The 26,441-nt window shown below is 44.9% G+C and overlaps 1 protein-coding gene across 3 annotated transcripts in view; it reads right to left on the reverse strand.

The window, feature by feature from the left end:
- Positions 1-4,988: 4,988 nt before the first annotated feature.
- The window catches only part of DHX35 (DEAH-box helicase 35), a 70,625-nt gene continuing 49,172 nt past the window's right edge, over positions 4,989-26,441 (reverse strand). The window contains exons 15-22 of one of the 3 annotated variants that reach the window (XM_081291775.1): positions 25,072-25,167; positions 22,646-22,740; positions 20,964-21,041; positions 19,446-19,575; positions 15,822-15,903; positions 13,875-13,946; positions 11,671-11,782; positions 4,989-5,916 (exon numbers count right to left, since the gene is read on the reverse strand). In XM_081291775.1, coding sequence (XP_081147901.1) covers positions 5,872-5,916; positions 11,671-11,782; positions 13,875-13,946; positions 15,822-15,903; positions 19,446-19,575; positions 20,964-21,041; positions 22,646-22,740; positions 25,072-25,167 — 710 coding nt within the window. In that variant the 3' untranslated portion in view covers positions 4,989-5,871. Of the gene's footprint in view, positions 5,917-11,670; positions 11,783-13,874; positions 14,018-15,821; positions 15,904-18,731; positions 18,833-19,445; positions 19,576-20,963; positions 21,042-22,645; positions 22,741-25,071; positions 25,168-26,441 lie in introns of those variants that run through there. The other 2 variants (XM_081291774.1, XR_014021653.1) reach the window with 2 other exon arrangements.

A 26,441-nucleotide genomic window follows, 5' to 3' on the forward strand; every position in this document is an offset into this window, starting at 1 on the left:
ATTATGGGAAAGATGAAACCAATCCATACTGACAACAGAACAGTGCCACTGCAGGTCCGGGTGTGCTGGGGGCTGAGTAATACAAAAGATCATGAATGAGGGAGCTTTCTGGATGAAAATGTTCTCTATTTGATTTTTGTGATCATTGTGGTGTACTGATGGACTGAAACGCACTGTAGTCAGTTATAATGAGTGCATTTGCTCTGTGTAAATTTTACCTAATTAAAGGGTTTTTAATCACCTCTCTGATTTCAGTGCTCTTGTTTCCCCCCTTCAGGTGACATCCAGTTGTGGTGTCACTAATCTGGGCCCAGTGTCCTGTGTTATTCTCACACCCAGAGGGGGTCAGAATCCCATCTGATTAGGAACCAGGAGAGGCTGTGGGAGTGCTGGGCCCTTGTATCCTAACTGCCTGGTCAAACCAACTAATCAATTGGCAAAAATCAAACATAAAACCTGAGCATCTGGACCCCTCAGCATTGGCCAACCTCATCGCGGCACAGGATAGTGGCCTTGGTTTATTAATCTGAAACAAAAAATCTGCCCTGACTCCCTAAAAGCTGAGTTTCCTGGACTTTGCCACCAAGGCAGGGCTATCCCAGAATTTGCTCGCCTTCCAAGTCTGCGGCTAAAGTCGGGAACACCCAGGGTGATCTAGAATACGCTTCTCCAAGCAACAAAAACTTTAGAGCAAGACTTTAATGAGTTCCCCGGTGGCCTCTTCCAATTCAAGTGTTACGTCACTAACCTGGCCCAGATTCCAGCCCCCTACAGGGCAGTCCTTGGAAAACCAGACACAAGGGCCAATTAAACTGGTTCTCAATGACCAGGGAGCCAGTGATGGGGACAGAGGGAGCCACACTGGGGGTGACTCTTTGGATGATAAAAGCTGAAGGGATTTCCAAACCTTAAAATTTGCAGTTCTCTATCTCAGAGGGCCAAAGGCTTCAGCAGCTCAGGGCCCAGGGCTGAGCGGGAATGAGAGTCCCCGTAGCATCTTCAAGCTGCTGATCAGCAGGCAGGACTCAGGGATGAAATGTGTCCTACCAGTTCCTCTCCTAGAAATATGGAAGATCTGTGTTCAGATCAGTCCCACAAACTACCACGGTTCTGGCATCTGTTTATCTACACGTGTGAGGACTTTCAGTGAGCTCACTCACCTCTACTAGAAGGAACCACAGGGCCTTTCGCTCCCCAGTGGTCGTGGCAGCCCCGTGGCTGGCCTTCAGACTACAGTGAAAACCAAGTCCACCGTGGGACACGCAGAATAAATACGAGCTAAGAGGGGACCACAGGGCACATACCTGAATAACGGCATGCTGTGACAGGGCACGTAAACCTCAAGAGGTCTCATGATGTTGGCCAGGTCATTCCATCCAGGTGGAGTGGATCCTGCCAGGCTCTGAACTGGGAGGTCAGCAGCAGGCCCCCTGAGGCCCACCCCAGGACCTCACAACTCACAGGAGCCATTGGTAAATACACCCGAAACCTAGGGTAAGAAGGGAATCATCCAGATCTCTTCTGGGTGAGCACTCGGAGCTCCTTCTTTCACCCCATGTGGTTTTGTCTAGACTTATTTCCTTCGTTTGGTTTGGTACCAGGGTTTGTGCTCAGGGGCGCTCTACCACTGAGCTACATACCCAGCTCCTTTTTTGAAAATCTGAGGCAGGGTCTCACCATTTTATCCCCCCTCCCCCCGTCTCCCTACTCCCACCCCCACAGGCAACACCCTAGTGTGCAGCGCCTTGTTGGTCTGTGGTTTTGCCATCTCTGTGTTGCCTTTGGTGTGCACGTATTTTCAGTTTCTGAAAACAGTACTATCACGTTTCCCACTTTTTCCACTGAGCTATTTTTGAGGGCTGTATCATCTGCTGTCTGTGACTTGGAACTGCTCTGCTGCACTCCACAACATCATCCACTACATTTCTCTGCACTCTCCCAGCAACGGACACAGTCCCACAACCACCCATCACACTGAGGGACCATTCTTACACATTTCTTCTATGCACCAGGGGAGACTTTTGTTGGGAACACACAACAGAAGTGGAATTTCTGGGCCATGAGCAGGCATGTACTTCACTGGTGAGTAGTGCTGGGCCGCTTTCCAGGACAGCCACACTGGCCACGGGCAGCAGTCTCTGAATCTCAGCCCACATTCCCACGACTCACCTTTCCAACTTCTGCTAATCTATTGAATGCAAAGCGACACCTGATTATTACTTTAGTTGGTGCTTCTCAGTTTGAGCATTGGTGTTGGCTTGATGGATTTGGGGTCTGCCTGTTCACCCCCTTTTGCCCATTTTTTTCTTATATGGGTTCTTTTTGTTGACCTATAGGAGCTTCTTGTGCATTCCTGACATGCGATCATTGATTGGTGTTATCTATTGCAAATGTCTTCTCTCATCTCCCACACCTACCAGCAGGCCTTCTGCCAACCACTAAAGCAAACACACTAAGAAGAAAGGAGTAAAGGAAAACGGGAGGGAAATCAAATCACTGAGTCCAAACTAATATATTAAATGAAGAAAATATTTACAGAAGAACAAAACTATCTGAGACTTTTTTTGTACCTAAGTGTTCAAAATAAAAGTTAGAAGTACACAAGCAGTGTGTAAAAAGACACTAAGAAGTTAAAATAAATCTTAAGGGAAAAATAATATTGAATATAAAAATAAAATCACATCTGTATTTTTCTTAAAGCTTCATGGAAAAAGGGAATGATGCAGAAGTCAGGCAGGTTAAGGGGGAAAAAACACAGTCCCAAGTGGAAACAAAAAGAGGGACAGAAAAGGCATAGACAGCAGAGGGCTGGCAAGTCCCCATCAGCCACCACCTGCCCTTAGGTCCCTGGGGTCCTGACAGCAGTAGTCAGGAGGCAGGAAGGTGTCGAGGCTGCCACTGGATCAAGTACTGGTTCACGCATCAGGCTGAGGCCAGCAAAGGGCCTGGCCAGGACCTTTGTATTCAGAGCTGCTGACTGGGCCGTGGTCAATGGACAGGGCCTCAGAAGCCTTAGGAGTAGCCAGTGCTGGGCCTTCCCCTGGCTTTGGAGACTCTGGGGCATTAACCACTGAACCTCGCCCCCACCTCCCCACTCCTTTGTGAGTCTCCTACTTCCCAGCCTGTCAGCTCGCCCATAGTCTTCGGTGGAAGTGCAAGTGGGAGAGAGGCCACACATGCCAGAGGGCCCAGGGGCGGTGTTGCCCTGGGAATCGCTTCGGTCCCACTTAAGCAGGCAAGGAGACAGCCTGTCTGAACAAGTGAGTACCACCCAAGAGGCCATGAGGTAACATCTCCGTGATTCACCAGGTGCCAGCACGGCAGCCCTGCTTGCTGGTGGAAGCAGTGACGGTGAGGACCACTGCCCTCCCGCCCTCCTGCCCGGCAGACTAGTTATTCACCCCAAGTGGCCAGGTGTCTGTCAAACGATTTAACTGGCTAGTTACAGTCCCAATGACTCAGAGGAAAAAAAACTCAACTGTCAAGTAATCCAAAGTTCCACCATCATTTCATCACAAGCCAGAAGGCTAAGGAAAGATCCAGGTGAGTCACTGGAGTGGAACAGCCGATCTTGAGATGAAGAAGGGATCCGGGCTGGAGACCAGCTAACCTGAATCCTTCCAGTGAGACATAAAGGCAGGTACCCCTGTTGCACCAAGAATTCACTGGAAATTCAGCTGCTCGGCATCTGGATCCCTATTCCCAGAGTGACCGCGCCTGGTGGGGTGTCGCCAGCTGGCCCACAGTCCAGGCTGCCCACACCCCAGGAGTTCCCAGACAGAGATTTCATCAATCAGTTTTTGTTTTCATTTTGAATTGGTTTTTGATCAGGTGGATGACGTAGGATTGTTGGCATTTTATTTTTCCAAGGAAAATATTTTTTAAAAGACTACCACCCAGTATCGCCATCACCGCATCTGTTCTGATCCACTCTTCCCACATTTTACTGACCAGCATCTCCCCACTCCCCTGTACACACAGCGCTTGGCTCAACCTCCACTTGCTGGCTGGACTGTGACCCACAGGAGTGGACGGAAGTAGGGGCTCCTTGTGATGCCAACATCCCACATATAGGGAAATCACCTGTGGGAGGGAGCTGGCGAGGCCTGTACAGACCACAAACACAGAATTATGTAAAGGGCTCCCAGACAAGGGCTTGGGATTTTGAAGTTTCAGATTCTGACAATGAAGGTCCGTCTTCATCCCCAAGGCTGTAACATAACACAGGATACAAAACTGGAAGCCCTGCTCTGGTGACGGTTGCCCTCTAAGAGCCAGAGGTACAGATGGGAAGTGTGTACTCATGATCAGGCACCCAAAGACAGAGGCGGCAAGGAAAGGCGGGTGGCTTCTGTCTGCCACCCTCCAAGTGCCCCCCATTTTGGATCTCTGGCCTCAAACCTTAGGGTGTGGATCCTGTAATGTTTCCCCTTCTACTGCAACAGAACCTTTGAAAATAAGATGTCTCCGAGCTCTACACAGAAAGATCCCAGGGAACAAGAAATGGTACCTCTCTGGGTCTTCCTTTAAGCAGCATCCCATGGCTTGAACTCTCAAGGGCACTCAGGCACATCAGTGCACGTTATGGGGAGGGGAACTTCCTGTGTCCATGTAACCCCAAAGCTGATGGATGCCACTGCATCAGGGCTTTTAGACAATATCAGGCCCTCGCACGGAATAATTCATGGGACCATCTTAAAATAAAGACCATGACATCTACAGATGGGAGGGAATATGTGTATTTTAGGTATAAAGGTTTACCATTATTAACAAGTTATCACTACTATTTACATGTTTATAAAATGGAAATAAAAATGCTATACAGGTTTGATGCCAAAAGTGGCACATCCAAACTAAAACCAGTATAAAAATAAATTTTCAAGCTACGTGTTTTTAAAATAATTGTCACTGAAACAGTAAGGGGACACTGCATCGTCGTGTTGAGGAGCAGTCATCATCTCAGCAGCCACAGGGGCAACAAGGAGCCACCTGTGTTCTCCCGAGAACACACGTGGACAAACAGAGACAGAGACGAGAGTTACATTCCTGAGCTACAGAAGTTTAGAGCAGCTAAACTTAGTGAATTCCTGCTACAGAGGAGCCCTGAGGGTCAGAGCTGGTGGGCTTTCGCCAGTGCTCAGCTCTGGCACCAGGACGTGGCACTGAGCTCTGAGAGAAAGCTCAGCCCACTGTGAAAGACAGAAATCCACGGCTACCCAGGATGGTGCACGGGAGTCCTCCTGTAGACACCAATCCCTTGTCAGTCTCCTGGCCACAGTTAAGCAGGGACACAGGCAGAAGACAGACACAAGCTGCTCGGTTTGGACCCCTGGCAGACCTGACCCTTGGCCATCCTGGCAGAAATCCCCAGCATTTCCAAGGTCCCCTGCCTTCACGCACACACGCCTGTGCACATCCAGCAGAGGTCCTCACTGGTCAACTCAGCCATGGCCACAGCAGGGAAGCAAAGGTGGCCCAGCAGAGCCTCTGTCCACCCCACGTGGCACCGCAGCCTTCAGCAGTTGGCTTTCTTCCTCCTTCCCCAAGAGCTGGGCCAGGACTGTGTGCCTGCTGCCAGTAGCCTGCTGGGCCAGTGAGCGTGCTGACCACCAGCTCAAGAGCCGCCTGGCCCACTCCCATTCTGCCTAGTGCGGCGCGTGGTGCGTCTGCCCATGCAAGGACTTCTCTGGATCTCAGCAAAGAGGCAAATGCTGGCAGGGGTGGGAAGAAAGGGGCCAGTGAGCTGGCTGCAGCCCACTCCACAGCAGCTGCAGATTCCACATGAGCTGGTGCCAGCTCACACCCCCGGGGCCAGGGACAGCAAGGAAAAGAGGCCACCAAGCAGTCACTGCTACTGCAACTGAGCTCAGCTCACAAGTCCTGGACCTTGGCCCTTTTGGCTTTCAGGGACAGGTGCTGCAAGAGAAGAGAAAACATCATAGTTGGGTTAACTGGACAAAGACACCAGACTCCAACATAATTCCCAAGTCAGTGACCAAATCAAATCTTCCACCCAGTCCATGCCTTCTCAGGAAATGCTGTGTCCCTCAGAAAAAAGCCTGGAGCGGGAAAGCCCAAGTGACCCATGAAGGAAACAGGACTTCAGGAGGCCACAAGCAGCCGGAGCCGGCCCACCAAGACAGAAGCTGGCCCCAGAGCACTCCAGAGGCTGCCAGTGAACCGCCTCTCCCTTCGCCCAGCACCCAGGCAGCACTGAGGCCCAAGGCCTGTGCTCGAGGGCTGGCCTCAGCAGAGGATGGCCTCAGCTTTCCAAGAGGTTTTTGAGAACGGTTAAGGAAAAGTACCCTCCCTTTAGAAACAAAGGAATGGGCCAATGCAGCCAGAGTCTCCACATGCCAGGTTCCTGTGCTCACCGGAGCTAAAGCCATGGCCCCTCCCACAGTGGGGGTTACACCAGCTAAGAAGCCAGGCAGGAAACAGACACCTCCTAGTGACAGTATTTCCCCCCCAGAAATGTCACTGTCAGTATACATAACATACGAATCTCACTAACATAATCATGGGTATTAGATAATAGGATTAAAGGATAAAAATATTCTAAGGTAAAACCAAAAGTGATAGAAATCCTGAATTATGCATTTGAGGCAGAGTGAGTAAACATAAGCTTCTAATAAGGGACAGCCACTCACCAACTGAGGGACATCTGATGCTCCCTCAACAATCATAAATGAATACCAAGACCCACGCACACAGTGAGTTCTTCACAGGGGGAATTCCCACCCCAACTTCTCAGGGCCCAAACCCCATTTCTCAGCACACACGGCCTCACGAGAGCAAGTCCCACCACCCCACAGAGAACTGCAGTCCCTGAGCAAATACAGGGTGGAAAGAAGACGCGCACACTGCCAAGTACAAGGTGAGAAAGGACTGTAGGACGGGAGCCAGGGCCCAGTGAGCACCAGGACGACAGACTTTCTATCTATTCCTGCCTGAGGAGGACCAGGGAAGGGTCTTCCAAAGGCCAGGTTGGAAGGGTTTTCCCAGATAACGAAGATAACTTTGAGAAACACAAAAACAATTTGCAGATGGGAAGGCAAATCTCTGAACAGGTCACCCTATTCTTGCTGTATTTATCCTCTGAATTCTCTCCTCTCTGTACTTCACCTGATATGACCCTCCAACTAAGGTTAGACACCCACAGCCTTAGTTGAGAATGGAAGATGACACCATTGTGCTTACAAGGCCATTTTTGGTGCTCATTTCTGGAAGGAATGTTGAGCATAAACAAAGCTGACTCTGAACCATTTCAGGCCTCTTTATAGGGAAGAGTGACATTCTGAAAAACAAGTGATGTAACGTCACCTAGGGTGCCAGGAACAGAGCATGGACGGTCCGTGGGCTGTATATGGTCTATGTTCACCAAAGAACATCGACAGTCCATGGGCAGTCCCTGGAGATCCGGAGAGTCCTGGGCAAGGCCATCTGCTTTGGAAAACTTAACAGCAGAAGCTCCTCTGGACTGTTAACCAGGGGGACCTGGGGACCCACACTGTACAAGGAGGCCGCTGCACTGGTGGTTTCTAAAGGTCCCAGCCTTTTTAAAAATGCTGATCACAGTGAAAGTGATGGGCTGAAAACCAGGCATTTGGAGAGAAAAAAATAAGTGTGAAAATTTGGGCTTGTCTTCTTCAAACTTCTAGAGCTGTTTGCTCTTTAAACTTTGCGGGGTTGACCTAAAGAAACTGTAATTTTGAGCTGAGAAGGGAAAGTGATGAGGTTAATTCTGCTCTCCAAGAACCCTGGGAACCCAGGACAGTGTGGGACAACAGCAGGCCTGGTCTCCTTAGGCACAGCTTCAGCAGGCATTTTACAGCGGCTTCTAGCCATTCTAGTTTGCATTGCTAATCACCTCTCTCTGGCTCTGAAGTCTGTTGTTTTCCACAAGAGAGATTGGAAGGAAAAGATTTTCTTTCACTACAGGTTTATTCTTACCAACCCAACAGGGCAGGGACGGCACTCTCTGCATTTCATCAGCCCCTGCAGTTGATCTGGTTTCTGTCTGAAACACCTGTTTAGGATGTGTGAAGAACTGTAGAGGTTTGAATTGTTTTTTGTTTGGATAAGAATTAGATCTTATGTAGATTTGCAAAGGGCAATTTCCCTTGACCTTACAGGGGAGGAGGGATGAGAAGACCCGTCCATTCACAGGGTCACAAACTCAAATGTCTCCAAGAGTTGAGCAAATGAATAAACAGGGACGTAGGACTGTGGCATCTACAGCAGGAAGTCACTCCTCAGCCCAACAGCCGGCGTGCAGAATCACAGGCACAGTGTTATACTTTTTTCAAGAGAAAACAGAAACACATTTAAAATCTACCTTAAAAAAAAAAAAAAAGTGTTGCCCAGGCTGGCCTTGAACTCCTGAGCTCAAGTGATCTTGCTGCCTCAGTCTCCTAAGTAGTTGGGACTACAGGCATGTGTCACTGAGACTAGCTTAAATCTCCCACTTTTTAAAGGCAACAATCAATTCAAATTTTGATTGGAAAACACTGTGCAGTCCAGCTCTAGCCCTGATGGAAGGAATAAGAGGTTTTGGACTTTCCCTTATGCTGGAAAAACCATAAACCCAGACAAAACATCTGAAGGCAATGCTTCTCAGCACTGGAAAACAAACAGCACAGTGCTATCATGCCTTTGTGTGTTTGTGTGTGTTTTGTGTGTGTGTGTGAGAGAGAGAGAGAGAGAATGAATGCACACACGGTGCTGGTGCTAGAGACTGAACTAGGGCCTGGTGCATGTTAAGCACATACTCTACTACTGAGCTACAGGCCCATCAGAGGCTGTAATCTTTGAAAAAGGAAACAGGTGAGCTTCATACTCATCCTGAATCTCTTTCTAGGTCTCCAAACCTTGGCCAGAGAAGTAAATTCTAATCAGAAAACAGAGGAAATGGAGACAAGAGCTCAGAACTGTTAAACAGCTAGAATTTGCAGAATAGGGCATCAAAAAGGGGGAGCTCCGGAAGTCCACACAAGGCTACCCTGAAGACTTTGGCTGAACATTAAGCAATACGATTCAATAAACGTAAGATTCAATAAGAATGGCAGAGGACAGTTCCTGGGGAGTTAAAAGCAGAAATGGAGATTCTGAAGGCCTGAAAGTGCTGGGTACGATGGCTCTCTGACCTGGCAGAGCCCTCACTGAATATCCTAGCCATTTAACTGAGACACCAAAAAGGCCAAGTCTCAAGCATATGACTAAGACCTACCCTATGAAGACCAAGAGCAAGGCTCAGGAGAATCAAATGATGTGCCTGTAACTAACTGAGTGCCAGAATAATAGTCAACATTCTATAAGAAAAGGAAACAAAACATAGATTTTACAACATAACATCTATAATATCCAGCCTACAAAAATGTACTAGGCACAAGAAGGAGGAAAATGTGGTCAATTATGAGGAAGAACACAAAGACAAAATATACCAGAAATGACAAAGATGTTGAAGACTTTAAAATAGTTATTATAAATATGTTCATCAGAGATTTAAAGGAAAAAAAATGCATATGATGAACACATGAAGGATCTCAGCAGAGATTATAAAAACAAAACTAAAAAAGAATCAAATGAAAATGCTAGAATGGGAAAATACATATCTGAAATGAAACATTCTCTGCAGGTATTGGACACTGCAAAACCGATCAGTAACCCTAAAGACAGGTCAAGTGCAGCCGTCCAAACTGAAGCACGGAGACAAGGACCAGAGCCTTGTGAGGTGTGAAACCATATCAAGAGCTCCTGCACAAGCAGCTGTGCTCCAGGAAGGAGAGACGCACTGAAGCAGGAAAAAAGTATTTCAAGGAATCACTGTCCCAAATTTCCCAAATACGATTTAAGAAAACCAGCTCAAAGAACCATCACACTCAATGAACTCCAAAGTGAGACAAACACAAAGAAAGGCATCTCCCATGTCAAACTGCCAAAAGTCAAAGACAAGGGCTGGGGATAGAGCTCAACTGGTAGAGTGCTTGCCTCACAATGCACAAGGCCCTGGGTTCAATCCCCAAAACGACCCAAAAAAAAAAAAAAAAAAAAATCAAAGATAAAGCTAGGAAAGAAAAAAGAAAAAAAAAAAAACACCTAAAAGCAGGCACTGGGCAGGGGGAGGGGAGGAGAAGACTCGTTACACACAGAGAACAACCATGAAAACGACTGCTGGCTTCTCAGACGCTGCAAACCAGATGGCAAGGAATAAACTTTAAGATGCTAAAATGAAACAAGCAAACAAAAAGTCTTTCAAACTAGAATTCTACAGAGCAAAAAATACCTTTCAAAAACAAAGATGAAGTGAAGACATTTTCAAATAAATGAATGCTGAGAGAACAGTTCACTGGAGACGTGAACCAAGATACAGTATAGGAAGCTCTTCAGGCTAAAGGGGAAAGATGCCAGAAAGACACGGGGTCCAGCACTGAAATGGCAGATATTTGGGCAACACGCAAACATTCGCTTTTTCTTATTGATCTCTTATAAGACAACTAATTGTTTAAAACAATGACGGTAACAATGTATTGTGGGGTTTAAATATATGCAGAAATAAAATATAAGACAACAACAGCCCCAAGCATGAGATGGAGAAAATGAAATGTATTATAGATTTCTTACATTAGAAGCTAAGTAGTGTAACCCTAATTCAAGGTCAACTGTGATGAGCTGTGGATGCCTTATTGTAATTCCTAGAGCAACCCTAAAAAAATAAATGAATGAATAAGTAAAGAAACAAGAGGTATAAAAGACTACTTAAAGAGATAAAATAGAATACTAAAAGAACCCTTGAAACAGCTAGAATTTGCAGAACAGGGCATGTGCCTGTGAAAGCAGGCAGGAAAAAGAACGAACAAAGAATAAGCTGAACAGACACAAAAAAAAAAACAGCATGGTGGTAGCTTAAATCTAACCATATTGATAACTGCATTAATAACTAGACACTCCCAATTAAAAACACAACGCAGAACAAACAGACTGAGTCTATGAGTCACAGTCAGCCGGAAAGCTTGTGAAATCTGATTTACCTGTCAGTCTTCTAAATATTAACAACCATCCCTCAATGAAAAATCTTGTTAGAAGAATGTATGGCCTTTCTTTTTTTAGGGCAATGAATGGACCACTTTTGGCAAAAGTGAAGAAGAAAACAAAACTATAAATCTGCTCAAAATGTTCACTACCCTGCTCGTCCTATATGGGACCTGCCACGGCAGAAGAGTGAATACGGAGGACTCTACATGGGCCAGGTCTCACCCACCAAATGGTAAACTACCTTGGGTTTAAGCCTGCACACCTATTCATAGTGTCCGTGAGGCAATTCTTATTAGAGAATATCTGGGCTACTCCAAATGTAGGTCTCAAGTGTGAGATAACTTCTTTAGGAGCAAATGGAGAAAAGAAGAGCTGGAGATATGTTTGTTTTGGTTTGGGTTTTTCCCTGATGAGGCTGGACCGACTCATTTTTAATTGTACTTCCTTATGAAGCAAATGACGGACATGCTTTCACCCTGTTTGGGGGAACCGGGTGGTGAAATGGCCTTTTCATCCTATGCACCATGGGTGGAGGCAGAGGGGATTAAGAGAACTAAAATAAAGAAGAAATGTGTATTTAACAAAATAAACCAGCGCCTACAGGTGGTTTGGGGGACAAGATCTGCTCATTCCTACCGTTCCTTGCTGATAAAAGTGTGGAGCCAGCTCCAACAGCCATGCAGATTCTATGACAGTCACATCTCTCATGTAGTACTTGGAGGTCTGTATAACTTCATTGTAGATGACCCTGAAACGAGAAAGACATGGAACATCCTCCCACATCTCAGGATAGTCAGGAACCACAGTTAGAGATGCTGAGTCCCTTTCTTTAATCATTCGCAGGTGTGTACTCCAAACTCCGAGTACAAAAGCACTGAACACCTGTAATGCATACCACTCCCTAAGCACGTGGGTCATAGTGTGTACATTTCACAGAGAAGACTCTGAGTCCCACATGATTTCTAGGGCATCTCAGTTACCTGCAAAGGACCTTTCTGGTCCTTTGTATGTTTATATAGCTCTGAACGAAACTTGAGGACATAATTAGACAATATAAGAAATGAAGGCAGATGCCTGATCATGAAAAGGGCAGGAAAATGACTGCAGAGACACAAAGAACTTTCCAGAGTGATGAAAATATTTTCTTATTTAGAGTGTGAATTTCATGGAGGTACACATTTGTCAAAATTCATCTTTCACTGTTCATAAATGATATCTTAGTGGGGGAACAAAAAGACTGAATCATCTGAACCAAGAACATAATTTCAAATCACCAGACTTCAGGAGCACATAACTAGTTTCTGAGCTATCTTAAGTGTTGATTCAGGGCATTCCTCAGAACCATAAATGCCCAGCCACACTCTGCTACCCCCTCAGAAAGAGTAAATGAGTCCCAGCTGATGAAAAGGAAGGAGGGGACCCTCTGCAGAGGCCACGGGGGAGGGGCACTGAGAGGCACAGGTCTGCTCCAGACGGGCTCTATATCCACCACCCTTTCATTTCCAAGGAGCTCCACCTCCGTGTGAAGCTCCTTGGAAATGAAACAGGAAAAAGAAAAACATTTTTCTTTTAAGCAACTCCCAAATTTAAATAACCAAAAGTCAGCAGATCTTTATAGGAGATTCAGAATTGAGATCTCCAATTTGACCTGTACACCAATGACCACATTTCTAAATCCAGAATTGACCAAGCTCTCCACCTTGAAAGCTTCTAGGTCTGTGCTGGTTACAGGACAGCCTACCCCCTTGATCTAGGTGAGAGCTCAACTTCACCACTGATGTGAAGCACCACTTAAGTAGAGTGCAGGGCCCCCCTCTGCAGTTCTGATTCAGGCGGACTGGGCACAGCCTGAGTCTGCACTTCCAGCAAGTTTCCAGGAGACACTGCTGCTGGTCTAGAGGCCACACTTTGAAAACTACTGGCACAAAGTATCTTTCGCCAGAACTTTCTACCTTCTAATTTTATCTCCTGCCACTTTCCCTCCCTCTCTCCATACATGCACCCCTCCCCTTTCCCCAGGATTCTGTCTTCCAACTGGTTATGGGACCAGTGGTTGTCTTTAAAATTTCCAGTCCATTGTCAATCAATATTTTTGTAAAATACAATATAAATGAATTATTTAAAAACTGAAATTTTAAAAAGACACAAAATATAAGCCCAAATCTATTAGTTTTTAAATCGGGCAGACATAAGCACAACTTGTCAAAATGCTATAAAAATATCTGAATGCCTTCGCCTGACCTCTGCACTCACTTCTTCCTTCCCGGCCGGGGTTGCATGCTGGCACCACTTCACAGGTCACCCGTGGCCAGCCACAGTGATTCCCATTCCCCAAAGACAGGAAGTTCTTTGATGTTGCCCCAGGTTGCTCACCCTATTTCCTCAGTCTGAATGTCCTGTGGATCCTTTTTTGTCTGAAAAACTTTGTCTCCAAGTCCAGAGTAAATGTTACCTTGTCCATGAAGTGACTCTCCCTGGCACCGGAAGTGCCCATACTTTATACATCCCTCTAGCAAAGTCCTTCTACAATACAGGAATCAATCTGGGCCTGTCTCCATCAGAACTGGGGCTGGACCCCAAGTCATCTCTGCACAGCTGTGCAGGGCTGGGCATCTGGGCAGTGAGTGACAGTGAACCCCTGTTGAGAGGACGAGTGAGCAGACAACATCAGTCTGCGTAAAGGGACCTTTGGTAGAGCAGAAATTCTACACACAACTCAGCATAAGATGCATTCAACAAACACGTACAGAGCACCTGTGTTCCAGGGCCTGTGCCAGGACCTGGGGACCTAGAGTTGAACAAGAATCAGGCCCTGCTTCCAAGCAGCAAGAGTGGCTCACCATCGAGGCGGCTTCTCTGCATAGAGGACGGACGCAGGGTGGATGTGCAGCTCGTGATCATCCCGGATAGTCCTTGGAAGACAGAAGAATTTCATCTGAAGCACATTTTAAGTATTGACAGCAAGACTTTCCCACAGATGTTTCTAATATTAACAAAAAATGCAGACAGATTCAACTTCACTGAATGAAACAATTCTCTATATCTTCTCTGTACCCTTCCTTGACCCTCCCCTGCTGCCACCCCAGGAGTCAGAAATAAATCATACAAAAGGAAGAAAAGCAACATGTGGCCCCTCCAAAAAGCATTTAGGAATATAATACTTTGCCTGTGTTTATGTTCTGTGTGTTCTCTTTCAAAACAATTTCCTTTGGGCAGAAATAATGATTTCTTCTATAAGCTTTCATATTTTACAAAATTAAAGGATATAAGAGGGGGTAAGACATATTCAAGCTCGGTATTGGACTATGAGTTTTATTCAACTGAATTAAGAATTATAACTACCAGATCACAGGAGAACATTTACAGGATGTCACTGTCCAGAACTTCTCAGGGCACCAGGGAATCTGTTTCATCAGGGGAAGTGCTTCCAAACCAGGACTAAGCTCATCGCTGGCACCACAATAAAACCAGTATCCTGGGGGCTCTGGCTGTCCCAAATGGTGGGAGCTGACCCCACAATGAACTTGGTCTCAAAGGAATAACTGGCCTTAGAACCTCTCATGAAGCTCCTTGTTGTTGTTGTTGTTGTTGTTGTTTTTAAGGGTACTATTGCAATGTTTAGAATGCCTGCAGAAATGGCTGACTTGTCTTCAGGAGAGGGAGGGCGAGTAAGCCAATCAAAGTGACAAGTCAAGGACACTCACTGGAGAAGAGCTCAGGCCTCTCCAGGGGGTGGTCCCACCTGCCTGCCTCCTGGAAGGACTGCCTCAAACACAGAGGACTCAATATGGGAGATGCTCAGAATCCCCACAAAGATGGGCCAGGCCAACAGAACACACTAGAGATAACTGTCAGTGCTGCGCTTTAAAGTTCAGCCAGCCACCAGGATGCTGGATGCAGCAGATATTGCTGCCAAAAAACTTTAAATGCTCACTGAACTCTAGACACTTTAACAGAAGCCTGGTGTTCAGGGAAAGGGATCTCTTGATTGGCCTTAAGAACAGGATTTCACTATTTTCTCAAGGGAAAAAAAAAAAAAACTAATGGCAAAATAATATAGAGAAGACATCCAAAAAAGAGCTGAGAAAATGAGGAAATGATGACAGCCATACTTTGACAGACTACAGTGAAGGGAGGAGACTACAATGAGCCACGGCATAGAAGAGGCAGACTAAAGCATCTGCTCCAAGAGCCAGAATGATTTAATTTGGAGAAAAGAAGGCTAAACTAACACTTAAGTTTTTTACTATATCTGAATTCAGTGAGGCTGATGTAGGTATCAATAATCAGCGATTTTCTATGCCTAGAAAATGGGATGAAAGAAAGAGAATGCAGACTGCAGCAAGAGGCACGTTTGCCATACTAAGAAACACTTGCAAAGTTCCAAAGACACCAGGTACCAGTGCGTCCCACCGAGCTCTACAGACAAAATGGACTCCCCAACAGTCAAAGTAACTTCTCTAGGAAACACCATCTTTAATGGTTTCCTCCAATCCCAGCATTCCTTAATGCGAGCTGAGACAGTGCCAGCCTCCAGCATGTAACTGCTGTCCTTCCAAAACAAGAATTACAACATGGGGACAGGTTCGCACTTCCAGAGAGTCGAGGCAATTTGCTTAAAACTATATAACTAACCTCAACTCAGTTTTCGAGGGAGACATGATTTAAATTAAAAATAATTAATTGCTCTACAATTTCTGCAATCAGCATTTTGTGCATTTTTTTGGGGGACGGGTCATTTTGAAGATTTCTTCTTTAACAAATGACTTCAGAAAGTATTGTGTTACCTATAAGCTCCGGTAGAATGAAACCTCGCTGCATTTGCAAAGAATCCAGAAACAATGCACCTCAGGACCGGATCAGGATCACCTGCACACAGAGCACCAGACAAGCAACAGATGAGACCCTCACCTGCCCTACATGCCACCTCTTCAGGCCTGTGCCGTGAGGCATGGGACCCAGTCCTAGCCCCACCCCAGGCTGCTTCGAGACACCCTGGCATCATCTGAAGAGGTCCCCACTCCCCACAGTGGCTGCTGAGAACAATAATGCAGGACAGCTCCTTGAACTTGGGACCATTCCACACTTCCAGGCCACAGAGGACTGGATGAAGGCTGGACACCAGACCCTAAGAGAGTTAGTACACAGGCTGGCCAGTTACCTCAGAATTCCTCTGTAGGTCTGCACCTTGTGGGAATGATATTCTTTCCATAAGGCACAAACTGAAATATTCTACATCATTTCCAAGGTTATAAGCTATAGTGTACAATTCTTCAAAATTTCCAAATATTCCATTTTCATTGTTATTTCTATTGATATAGTAACCATCCCTCATGAATAAAGCTCCATGTTCTAGATGATATCCATAAGATAAACTCCAAATGATTATGCAAAAGAATAGTCTCATTTTTATGGCTTACGACACACCATTTTTCATCAATTTTAAGATTCACTCTTTTTTTTTTCAACTTACTGGATCAGAATAGCATTTACAACTACAGTGGTAGCATGGTTTTCTTTTTAAAAAAATATTTATTTCTTAGTTGTAGTTGGACATAACAACTTTATTGTATTTATTTAGTTTTATGTGGTGCTGAGGATTGAACCCAGGGCCTCACACATGCTAGGCAAGTGCTCTACCGCTGAGCCACAACCCCAGCCCCCTGTAGCATGGTTTTCTTTCTTACTGATACAAAATGATGGTGGTATTTTAGATCCAATGAAATATAATTGTTGGCAAACAAATTTCCTAAATGTGGTGCTACTTATAAAGTCATCAACAATATACAAATATGTCAGTCTCACTGCACTCTTATCAACAATGTTTTGGCAAAAAGGGTTATCTTTGGGGGTGTAGCTCAGTGGTAGGCGGCTTGTGTAGCAAACACAAGGCCTGGGTTCAATCCCCAGCAAACACCCCCCACATACAAAGTTACCTTCTTTTACTTTATATTTATTTGATTGGTAACTATATATTTATTTATGAATTTCATCTTGTCTTTTATTTTTACTTATATTTCCCCCCCAACCCCTACTGGGGACTGAACCCAGGGGCACTCTACCACTGAATTTCATCCCAACCCTTTTTTTAAATTATGAATTATGGTCTCATTAAGTTTCTGAGATTGGCTCAAACTTGCAATCCTCCTGCCTCAGATCCCAAGTTGCTGGGATCACAAGTGTGTGCCACATTACCTGGCCTTATGAATTTTATATGCTAATCCTTTGTTCATTTATCAAACGTTTTTATCTTTTACTTCATGACTACTGAAAATATCTTTTAATATTTGCTTTTTAATATCTACATGTTTTAAATTTGCCTGTAATTTATTCAGTCTCCATGATCTTCTTTACTGTTCCCAAGTACAGAACTGATTGATCCCAAATCTACATTTCTCACCATCATCTGATCCAAGATTCAGTCCCTTCTCTCTAAATGCCCTTCAGAAATGACCTTTTAAAACATGAGTTTGTCTCTGGGGCGATGTCGCTTCCAAAAGATGAAAACTGGCTCTTGGGTGTGGAGGTAGAAAGAATAGCTTAGAAAATGCAATGGTTTGTGGCCCTCCAAAGCCAACTCTTCATCGAAAAATTTATTACTCAGCATTTAATTCTTCTTGTTATGAAGAACTTAAATTTAATATAACTTTTTTCCTGAACAGGGGGTTGATAATGAAAAACAGATTAAGATACACAGGTACAGAAGTAAGGCTGACATTTTCCTGCCTGGTAACAGGAAGCTGATCAGCTTCTCTCCAAGTAGTTACCCCGCAAAAATGCCTATTTCTATCAATGACGTCAACATGACCACAGGCTCACTGTGTGACCTTCAGCAGGTTACTTTTTGCTCTTAGCCTCATTTCTTTCATCTATAAAGTAAGGATAATAGCAGTAAATATTTCACAGGGTTATTGTGAGCATTAAATGAATTAATATATGAAACACTCAGAATAATGAGCAGCCTACTAGAAGCAAGTGAGCAATGTTCACAAGTACCAGTCGGGGTGAGAACATGGCTGAGCGTCTGGCATGCAGCATCCACAAGGACTGCTGAATAAACCAGCAGGTGCGTCACTCCCTCAAAAGTGTGGGCTTCTGAGCCGAACAGATCGGGCTCCACTGATTACCACCTGAGTAACCCTGAACTTCAGTTAACATCTCCCCAGGACTTTCTGAGTCCTGTAAAGCAAGGACACAATCACTTACATCTCACACAGTGGGAGACGAGGTGAGAAAATATCTGTAGAGCCCTTGCCACAGTATAACCCCTCTCCTTGATTAACAGAGGACCCTCACTGTCACTGCTAGAGGTCAGGGACTGTCTTATACAGAACTACTTTCTGCCTTACCTTCGGTGACTTCCTATGCTAACCACATAGAACTGGCTTTAATTATGCTTGCATATGAAAATAAAATGTAATTTGTATGGAATAGCCATACATTTCATCCACTACAAGCAGTCTTTCTTAGCCAGGAACAGTGGCACATTTCTATAATCCTAGTTCCTGGGGATGGGGTGGCTGAGGCAGGAAGATTACAAGTTTAAGGCCAGCCTGGGCAACTTAGCAAGACCTTATAGCAAAATAACATAAAAAAGGCTGGGGTTGTAGATGGGTGGTAGAGTGCCCTGGAGTTCAATTCCATGTACTACACACACAAAAGAAGTATTCATTCTTCCCAAGCACAGTGGCACACACCTGTAATCCCAGAGGCTCAGTGGGCTGAGGCAGGAGGATCAAGAATTCAAAGCCAGCCTCAGCAACAGCAAGGCTCCAAGCAACTTAGTGAGACCCCGTCTCTAAATAAAATACAAAATGGGGCTAGGGATGTGGTTCAGTGGTCGAGTGTCCCCGAGTTCAACTCCCAGTACCTCCCCCTCAAAAAGTGCTCATTCTTAAAATAACTACATGATTATATTAATTATATGATGTATAACAATGTGAATGTTAATGGTTTGGGGGGGAGTGGTTACTAGGGAGTGGTTACTAGGGATTGAACCCAGGGATACTTTACCACTTTACATTCCAAGTCCTTTTTACTTTTTATTTTGAGAAGGGTTTCACTAAATTGTTGGGGCTGGCGTCAAACCTACAATCCTCCTGCCTGGGCCTCCCCAATTGCTGGGACTACAGACAAGCTGCTGTTAATGTGTTGTCATAAACTACACATTTGTTTTTGTAGGAACAACCCTCAGAAATAAAAATGGACCTCCTTGGGGAAGATTAGCAACGTAACACTGAGCTTTTCATGGATGCAGGTAATTTATTAAAAAAACATGAAACCAGTGTCGGGTCCCAGCACAGTGCTGCCTCCCACCATGCCAGCAGGGGAACTCTGAGACTCCAGCTAACACAGCAAAAAAGGCAAGTCCCCAACTGTGGCAGCTAATGCCCGGGGCAGCTCATTCTCACCTTCGCTAGACTTCTTGGGCACCTGAAACTTGACAAGAAGCTTTTTCAACTGTTCTCTCACGGTCGCAGCTCTGACAAGACCCTTGTAATTCAGGAAATGTTCCTGGCACCACTGGGAGCTCTTATTGTGCTACAGAACAAGCCAGACAGAGGGAACGTTAGGAAAGCACAGAAATGCCCACACCCGGGCAGCACTGCGAGATGACTATTTCCTCTTTCACCATTTGCTCGTGCAATGAGACAAGATCTTCAGATCATAACTGGCCTTTCCTTTTGTCCCATCTCTCCAAACAGATGCTGACAACCATGTCACATGTGACTGCTCTGTGACCTCACTCTCCACACTACAGAGCAAATGAGAGCTGAGGGACAAGCAGAGCTACCTGCACCTATGAGAGAGAGAACTATCAGAAAGAACTGCTTCCTGTGTCCTTTGCAAGGCAACTTTTCTTTGACAGGTTTCAGTTTATCATTTTACTAAACAACAGGCAAGTGATGTGACACTTATCAATGCAGAAATAATCTGCAAACTAGAATTATTTGTCCCTAAAGTATGAATTTTCTGTCCTCAGACTAAACTTTTGCTGTGGGGAATGTTTCTCTAAAATTATATTCTAAGCTAGGCAGAAAAGAGTTTTAAATTTAAAAAAAAAATTTAATTCATAGAAGATTTTCCAAAAAGCAACTAAAGAATAATGCAATGTCCACCTATATCCATATTCTACTGCTAGAAAAAGCTTCAAATTGGAGATGGTTCATTGTACTCATACAAATAAATTTTAACTAGTTTTAATTTTTAAGTCTCTATTTAATAGAGTTTTTTTCCTGAAAATCATTCATTAACTGAATGGTCTTCCTCAAATCACTGGTAAAATAAAAATTTGGTTATTTAATCCTCTTCTAAGAAAGTATTTAAGAAATAAATAATAAAAAATGTGAAATATTAGTCCCTTTCCTTTATATGAAGTCACTTATTTCATCATTTTCTTCAGCTTTAGATCATTCTTTTGAAAAATTTTTAGAGAGAACTTTAAGCTATATTATTTACTCTTCATTGTGTAGAACATTGAAAATAAAACTTAAAAAGCCTATTGCTAAACGGCATGTAGGATGTGAGGATATACACAGATAGATCTTTACCTAAAGGTTTTCTCACGGCAGCTGAGAAGATTCAACCCAAGGCTCTAGTTGCTCTCAGCCTCACTCATCTGGCAGAAAATCTAATAGAACTTCCTATCAAATGCTGCCTTCCGTGAGAAGAGGCAGAGCAGGAGACTGTGTCTTCACTGCTGTAGTGCACAGCATACTGGGGTGAGGAAAAGCACCAAGCCATCCCGAGCTCTTTCCACCAATACATCCCAGAACCTGAGACAGGACGCCCAACCCACTGGCAAGAAATCTAATAGGAAAATAGAGGGGACTGTTGGCCACTCCTCTGCACTAATGTCTGGGATCCTTGCTCCTGGGTCACCCCAAGTAGTGGGTATATGGAGGTCCCCCTGGCGGAGGTCTGCTTACTTTGATAAACGCTTCATACACATTGAGCATGGTGAGGTGATCACCCTCTTCCACAGCAAATTTTCGGTGCTCCCGCATCTGGAAAGAACAAAGCTCCATTGAGACGCTGCCTCCTGCGGGCCTCCCTACTGGAGTGACCCTGTGCAACGAACAGCATGTGGCTGCAGATTCAGAAAGGCCTGGCTCACACCATCCTAGCTGTGCCACACCTGAAAGCCCTCAGCTCGGTTATGCACCTTTCTCAGCCTCAATTTCCTTATCTGTAAAATCAAAGAATTAAACCCTTCTATCAAGGTTGCTGTGGGTTAAGATAATTTTCTATAAAGTGCCTGGAACAGGAGGAGGATGCATGTGAGCATTCTCGTCTCTCTCCTCCTGGTCCTGCAGGACTCTTCTTTCAGAAACACTCCTCCCAGGCTCCAGGAGGCAGGGGGCGGGCTGCCTGGCTGGCTGGCACATGGCGGACACTCCATAGCCTAGGCCGCCACTGATGCACATCCTTTCGGAGCCCATCCCTGAATTCTTTTTGTAAGACCTGGACAGTGCGATTCGTTCCCCAGGGGAAGTACACTAATGCACACCTTAGCTCCAGAACTTCATCCTTGAACCAATGTCACATAATCACTCACCTTCCTCCCTATCTCCCCTCCTTCCTCCCATTCATTAAAGAGATTTCCATCAAGTACCTACTAGAGGCCAGGCCCTGTGCTAAGCACCTGGAATACAACAGTGAATAAACAGTGGTGAGAAGGACAACAAATGAAGTAAGTGAGCAAAACACGCAGTCTCTGGATGGCAAGAAGTGGCACTAGCCTGCTATCTAGTTTTCTCTTTTTTAAAGTGAGTGTGTCCACCCTGAGGCAGGACTGTCACGAAAGTTCATAAATGGATAAACAACCTGAGAAAAAGGACATTACCATCTGGGCACAAAGGCAGGAAGGGTACAGTAGTGTACAGACAAACCGCTGTCAGGGAGGGTGAAACAGGTGTCCTCACTGCACACCAGACTCTCCCCCTGTGCAAGGTGGCTGCTCTCCCCAGGAAGCGGACTCCAAGTGCACCTGAGCGGCCTCCAGGGGACACCTCCTCTTGGCCAGCTGAGTGCAGTCCAGTGCTTTCCCTCCAGGCTTTCCAGGGCTCACTCGCTCAGCACTACTGCCTGTGCCCTAGGCAGGTCTTGGTGGCTGGATTTTAGCTCCACACGCCCACCTGCAGCACCGCCCTGACAGTGCAGCGCCTAGAATGGTCCTGCTTGGCACAGGCACCTGACTGATTATTTCACTAATGTGCCTACTAAGGATTCTGCCAGAGCAGCCTGGATGACAATTTCCTTGATGGGAACTAATAGTCAGCAGTGCAGTGGTGAAGGTCTGGGGCTGTAGACCTTGAAAGCCAACACCGCCAATCCCAGCTGTGCAACCATGAAGGAGTTACCTAATCTTTCTGTGCCTGTATCTTTGAAAGATGATAATAATATCTACCACTGAGGTTTATGGTGAAAATAAAATGAGACTGTGCACATAAAATGCTTAAGCACAATGTCAGGGACATGGTAAACACTCAAAATGTGAGCCAGCAACCTCTGCACAGCTCCGTCTTCAGCAGCTTCTGAGTGAGTTTTAACAACAAACACCCCTAGTGAATGAGAATAAGGCGAACAGTGCAGGGGACGTTGGACTTACTGCCTGAGACTTCTGGTTTGAGGGGATCACAAAGACATTCTGGATCTGCATCATGGCTGCAATGCTTAGAATTTCCTGAGAACAGCCAAAATTTCCTGTAAGACAAAAAGCACGTCTGATTGCCAACATCTAATGTGTCCACAAGGCATAAAATACATTTTTCCATACATACTGTAAAATGAGACAATATTTTATATGGTCTAATTTTCTAAGTATAAACATGTACATACAAACTTAAATAAATACTTCACCCTGCCAAGTGGAATGAGGCCCAGCCTCCAGAGATGCTTAGGAAAAATCTACTCTGTTACTCTGCAGCTGTGACAGTGAGTGAGGGCTTTGCCATCCGTCAAGGTGGGTCCAGACTGGCCCTATCATGAAGGGCGGTCAGCTCCATACCTACTCCTTGCTCTCTTACTCAGACACCTGGAAACCTGGCTTCAGCCTGGGGGCAAGGGGGGTGAAGGGGGCAAGGGGGACTGCAGGTGTGGGCTGTAGCCCTCGTGCTGCTTCTCTGCTCCTAGGCCCTTCTGTAAGGTGGTGGCCTCTCAGAAGTGCTCGCAACTAGACCAGGACGGCACTCTGGCCTATTCTGTGGCTCCTGGAACAGAATCTGCAGCAACCAACCCTCTAGGGTACGAGACAGACCAAACCGCACTGCCCGCCCCACCTGCCCATAGCTTCCCGCCTGATGCACACAACGCCAGGTTTAGAACCTGCTTCTGTATAAGGCCAACTGTGGCAACTCGTTTCCCAGCTCTCACCATGTGGGTTGAAATGAATTACACCTTCATAAAAAAATTAAGACAAAAAAAAAGAAAAAGTTCATATTACCTTTCCAGGCAGGGAGGGACAACCTATACTCTCTAGATGATTCTGGTCTCTACCTAAATAGATCTCGAGGTTTGACCTTTACACTAGAACTTATGTCCTCACAAAAATCTGAAAGTAGCAGAGAAACTGGAAGCCTGTGTACTGCTGTTGTTAGGAAGGCAAATGGTACAGCCACTGTGATAAATAGTACGACAATTCCTCAAAAAATAAATCTGTGTACAGCCATTCTAGGAAATAGTAGGAAGTTCCTAAAGAAACTAGAATTAGAATTGCCATATGATCCAGCAATCCCACGTCTAGGTATATACCCCAAAGACTGAAATTGGCATGTAGAAGAGAACTCTTCACTCCCGTGTTCATTACAGCAACATTCACATCAGCCAAAATATGAAAGCAATTTAAATGTCCATCAGTGGGAATATGGATAAAGAAACTATGCTAAATACACAACTGAATAGCATACAGCCTTTAAAAATGAAGGAAATTCTGTCATTTTAAGACAACATGAATGGAAATGGAGTACAACATGCTAAGTGAAATAAGCCAGGCATAGAATGACAAACACTATAGAATTGTACTTATGTGTGGAATCTGAAAAAGTCAATCTCATAAAAACAATGAGCAGAAATAGTTGCTGGAGAGAAAAGGGGGAGTAGGGGAAAGGGAGGCATTGATCAAAGGACACAAAGTTTTGGGTAAGAGAGGGTCAGTTTAAGTGATCTGTTGCACTGTATTGTGACCACAGTTAATAATAACATAATGTATGGTCCAAATTTACTAAAATGATAGACTTTCAACATTATCACCATAGGAAAATGATGAGCTGGTAAGGTAATGCTAATATGATATGCTAATAAGCCTGGCCAACTCTTTCTACTGTACACACACACACACGTACATAGATCAAAACGTCACATTGTACCACATGAATATATACAATTATTATCTATTAATTAAAAACAAATACTCTTTTTAAAGAAACTGAACAGAATGATTATATGACCTGATAATTCACATTTGGGTATCCACCCAAAAGAAGTGAACACACAGATTCAAAGAGATACTTGCATATCCATGGTTACTGCGGCATCATTCACTATATCCAAAAGATAGGAGAATCCTGAATGTTCACCAACAGATGAACAAATACTCAAAATGTGGTATATACATACAAGGGAAACTTGTATGTAGAAAATTCTGAAACATGCTATGGCATAGACGATCCTTTAAAGATATAATGTTAAACAAAATAAGCTAGACACTATATAGTTCTATTTGTGAGAGATTCCTAGAGGAGCTGAGTCCTCAGAAACAAGAAGTAGAACAGGAGTTAGTGTTAATGGGTAAAGATTCAGAGGGGAGGACAGAAGAAAGTCCACAAATGGCTGGTGCTGACGGCTTCGTACTAATGTGAATGTACCCAGCATCTTAGAACTACATACCTAAAAATGGTTAAATGGCAAATTCTCTTCCTTATTGTTGATGCTGTCTAACCACCACTGGACGCTCTTCCTCAGGGTGCACAGAATTTAGGGAAACAACTCCTCTGACAATCAAAATAAAATCAACACAAGTTGTCGGGGTCTACCCACCTGACTCAAGCAGCATTTTGGCGAACATGGGATTCAAAGGAAACTCTGCTATTCTCAGGCCAAGTGGTTCAGTTAAGCGACAGTCTTTGTCTAGACCTGCCAAAAGAAGAGAACAAAAGATAGCAGAAAGCATGTACCCTTGTGTTGGGAGATGCACACTTGTTGAGAGAATAAAAGATGATGAATGCTAAAAATGGTACCCAAGAGATGACTCTTGCACTACTCAGTCTGACACCAGAGTGCTGTTGTATCAAAAGAAGAAAAGATCTCCATGGAGTTCCTAAATCCCCAGTTTTTAAAAAACTGCTGCTTCTAATGACTTCTATTCAAGGACTTTATTTAAAGAAAATGGCCCTGCAACGGCCTCTTGCTCTCACTCTCCTCAACCCACAGCAGCCTCCCTCCACTCCTGCTGCCTCCCAGAGGGGCTCTTTTGCAGCCCCACAGCCAGGCCACCCAGACACACCAAGGCCCTCTCCTCCACTCTCCACAGCCTTTGCCTCTGCTGACCTCAGCCTAGCCTCCTGCTAGCTCCCGGACCCCTGCTCTCCTGGGTGCCACCAGCTCTTTCGCTGCTCTCCTCAGTCACCTTCTGGGCTGCCTTCCACATCCAGGCCAGGCCAGGCCACAGATGTGCCAGGATGGCATGCTGTGCCCCTGCTCCTCTCAGACCAGGAGAGCAACTGTTATAGCAACTCTGCATCTGAATGCTAGCCCGGACCCCTCTGGCGCCAGCTCAGGCCTGTTTACCCAACTGCCCCGGGCATGTTCCTTCAATTCTTCCCCTTTCCTCCATGCCTCTCTTCCAATCGCCAATATCCAGGTATGGATTTCCGAGACCTCCAAGATGTAGACTACTGAGTAAAATAAACATTACAAGAGCTCAGAGTAAAACAGAAAAGGTCATTTCTCTTCTGTTTCAATATAATCATCTTTTTAAAGGTGAAACAATAAATTAAGTTGGGGGTTTCCCTCAACCTTTGCCAGCTAATTTGGAGCAGTGAAGAAACAGGAAAATTTGTTCTGTTTGGAGGAAAATCAAACCAAATGAAAAATACCCATATCATTAATGGTCTGGCATCTGCATTAAAGATAACTTTGCTTTGGAAACCCATTCCAGAACACAGTCACTCGAGGCTGATCTTCTGTGGACTTTTAAATCAATGGAGAGCTTTTTAATCAGTAATTGGCTATTTCCTCAGAGCAGTATTATAAATATGAATGAAAATGGACCCCTATCGCACCCCAAACAAAAAAATTAACCAAAATGGATCACAGACCTAAATGTAAGAGCCAAAAACCATAAAACTCTTTAAAGAAAACCTAGGAGTAATGACCACGAGTTAGGCAAAGTTTTCTTTTTGTCTTTG

The sequence above is a fragment of the Spermophilus citellus genome (assembly GCF_964194105.1).
Source record: "Spermophilus citellus genome assembly, chromosome: 4".
Classification (NCBI taxonomy): domain Eukaryota; kingdom Metazoa; phylum Chordata; class Mammalia; order Rodentia; family Sciuridae; genus Spermophilus; species Spermophilus citellus.